We start from the raw sequence: 3,510 nt of genomic DNA on the forward strand, positions 1-3,510 counted from the left end.
AGCAAGGACGAACCGACCGACGTACACAAAAAAAAAAATAACGGGATTTCAAAAAAAAAATATGAATTTAAATTTGGTGAATGTAAGGAGACAACCTAGCTTGTATGCGGATGAAAATTTTTAGCTAGATAACATATCTATTTTTCAGATATTGTTAAAGTTATATTTTAGAATAATTAAAAGTTTTAATACTAATCAATTAAGTGCATAAAGTTATACAATGTACTAGTATCAAATTCAGGGAATTTAATTTGTTGTTGTTGTTGTTCTGCAAAATGATTTAATTAGCCATTACATTTTTCCTTTTTATTTAACCGTGTTATTATTTTTTATAATTTTAGGGCGAGTATTTAACTATGGAAAAAATGTCAGTCAGCACACAGTGCATGGAAGGACAATGTTCGAAATGTCAGGAGGACCCAGCATTCTACTGTGATACGTGTAAAAATAGCCTGTGTGCACAGTGTAAAGAGAAACATGTAACAGATCTAGATACCATTTACCATAATGTTGTACTTTACCGAGAAAAATATCATAGCATCACAAAAAAAGAGACTTGCAATACACATCTAGATAAAATGTGTAATAAATATTGCAAATCATGTGAACTACCTATATGTGTTAAATGCAAAAGCCACCGAAAACATCAAATCCTTGACATAATCACGGAATATAAAACGAAGCGTGAACAATCCAGTGACACAAAATCAGAAGTAAAACTCTTTATAATAGCTGCTTTCTTCTGGCAAGAATTAAATCTGATATTAACAAATGCCACACAGATATATCTAGCCTTCAGTCACAAATGCAAGAAAAAGTAATAAGGCTGAAAAACCTCATTTGCAATGTGATATGTGATGTCAAAATCAAACAGAAAAGTTTAATGGTCCGAAAATTACAAAAACAAATTAGAAAAATGAGTCATGACTATCTCAGCATACAGAAACATGAACAAAAATTTGAACAGATAGCAAATGCACCAGTACGGTTCCTTTCATTCATAGAGAAAAATCGTCTTCCACTGATAAGGGACACGCTTTATCTTACACAGCATTGTTGGCCTTCTCTGAATGAGAAAATAAAAATGAAAGACTTGATAAAATTACTGAGTGAATTACAGATTACAGACACAGACAAAAGACAAGTTAAAACTGTAAGCTTGTTGAAAATGATTTCAACACTTGTGTTGCACAAATCTGTAACCGTAAAAGGCATCAATCGTGTAAATCACATTTCCTTTGTGACATCAGATAGGGTCTGGGTCAGTGAAGACAACGATCTCATCTTGGTAAACACAGAAGGTGACACTCTACATCATCTGACTGATGTAAATTGTAAATGGGGAGGACACACAGTGAACAGTTCATGTGAGCTTCTTTATATAGAGAAGGATGGTAACGTTAAAAAATTATCGAATGATAACAAAAGAATATCTACCCTGATTAAAAGGAGAACAATGTGGAGACCATCCTGCATATACTCTTCTCCTATAAATGGAGATCTGCTGATAGCGTCAATGTATATTGATGGGCCACCTGGATGGGGTACCTGGAAAGCCAAGGTTGAAAAGTATCACCAGTCAGGGAAATACAAAAAGACAATAATGCACATCAGAAAAGGTCAGAAGTTACTGGATCAGCCCATGTACATTACAGAGAACCACAATGGGGATATAATAATGTCTGACTGGATTCAAGGTGTTGTGGTAACAGAGCAAAGTGGAAGACATCGATTCTCATACAAAGGGCATCCACCAGGACCACTGTTAAAGCCATGTGGAGTATGTTCAGACGCATTATTAAACATCCTGGTGTGTGATGATATTTCTCAAACAGTACATATGATTGACAACAATGGTAGCTTTCTGTCATTTCTATTTACAGAACAACTAGGGATAGTGATCCCGATGAGCCTGTGTTATGATGACAAAACTCACCTCCTCTGGGTTGGTTGTCAAAACAATGACAGAGTTTTGGTGTATCGATATATCGTTAGGCAATACAGTTTGACAAGTCCTTGGAATTATATGTCTTCAACAATACAATAATTGTCCAATTTGTGGTCACATGATTTATCTTTGCTGTAAATAAATCACCGGGGCAATATTGAGATATACTAATATACTTATTGATTACATGTATATGATTATATAAATCTGAGTTATGTACATTTTATTTAATGAACATTGTAATTATCCGTGTTAACCCTTCGAGCGTTACTTGATTTGATCACGAGTCTTACTTCATGTCATTAACCCCAATGATACTCTAAGAATATTATCTTATATAAAATATGTATGTTAATAAACCACATTAATTTAAAATAACAAAACAGTGATGGTTTACCTGTTGCGTGGTCTCCTACGTTGTGAAGAAATTTCAAATATTTCAGAATATTTTTCTCTCATATATCGTATTGAAAAATTTCAATTTGCAGGCATATATCAAATAGCATACCAACAGTAAATCTTTAATTTTGACATTTGAAAGTGTTCTTTTTTTTTTTTTTTTTTTTTTTTTAAGTAGAATCAGCTCATATACAGTCAAAACTGCCATAGCGACCCACTGTATTAAGCGACTCACTGTCACATGTGACAGTAAAAATTCCCCCCAACGCTTTTCCCTATGTATTTTACCTGTATTAAACGACCACCTGTCTAACGCGACCAACGACCGTGATTTTCCTGACCATTTTTAGTAATTTCAAGCAATTTTACCTGAATATAACGACTACAAAATTTCCGATTCCTACTTTCAATTTCGATCGAGTATGCTTCGTTTTTGGTTCAAAACGACTACAGATACGCTTTTATTTCATTTAATAATTATATAATGCGAGTTTTACGAATAAAACAACATTAATACATGATTATTTTTACTTACGCTTTGATATTTATTGAATAAACATTAAAATCTAAAACACAAACATCACGTTTTTTCTCTCCAGTGATCGGGCGCCATTTTGAAATTAAACCTTTGAGGTCGATCCCGATATCATTTCATGCCATAAGGGCCAATTGGCTATTTAGCTGTAAAACCTGCCTGTTTAACTTTAATTAACAAGTAACTAAATCATAGATGTTTATTTAAGTGCATTGTGTCACCAATGGGTACACATGTATGTAAACTCATGCTAGCTAGCACCCACACCATGTGATAATTGAAGTGATTTAAACAGGCAATTAGACACGGTAGTTCAGTAATGAAAATAAATTAATCAGGTTAAATAAATATTTCAGTCATAAAAATAATTTAATTTGATACCAAGTGCATAACTAAAAAAACTTATTAGGGAAAAAACCTTTGCAGCTTTTTTATGCTGTATCAAAAAATATTAATAATTTCAGATATTCACAATATTTCCCAATGTTCAAATAACTCACGTGCGGATCAAGATTTTTTTTATTTCTTATTAGGACAATTGTAAAAGCATTTTAGAGATGAGCAGTACCTATTAAAAAGTGGAAATAAACTTAAGGTGTTATAAAATAAATTCAACATACACATGTGA

At 32.8% G+C, this 3,510-nt stretch overlaps 1 protein-coding gene across 1 annotated transcript; it reads left to right on the top strand.

Moving 5' to 3' along the window:
* The first annotated feature begins 916 nt into the window (after positions 1-916).
* Positions 917-2,047, top strand: LOC134259877 (uncharacterized). The gene has a single exon (XM_062742476.1). The coding sequence runs from the start codon at positions 917-919 to the stop codon at positions 2,045-2,047; it is 1,131 nt and encodes a 376-aa protein (XP_062598460.1).
* Positions 2,048-3,510: the final 1,463 nt, after the last annotated feature.

The sequence above is a fragment of the Saccostrea cucullata genome, unplaced genomic scaffold, assembly GCF_032062105.1.
Source record: "Saccostrea cucullata isolate Sc308-1 unplaced genomic scaffold, CSIRO_AGI_Scuc_v1 ctg12714, whole genome shotgun sequence".
Lineage (NCBI taxonomy): Eukaryota > Metazoa > Mollusca > Bivalvia > Ostreida > Ostreidae > Saccostrea > Saccostrea cuccullata.

Excerpts from the sequence above, each read along its gene's own strand:
- LOC134259877 (XM_062742476.1), top strand. The coding sequence starts at position 917 with ATGAGTCATGACTATCTCAGCATACAGAAACATGAACAAAAATTTGAA.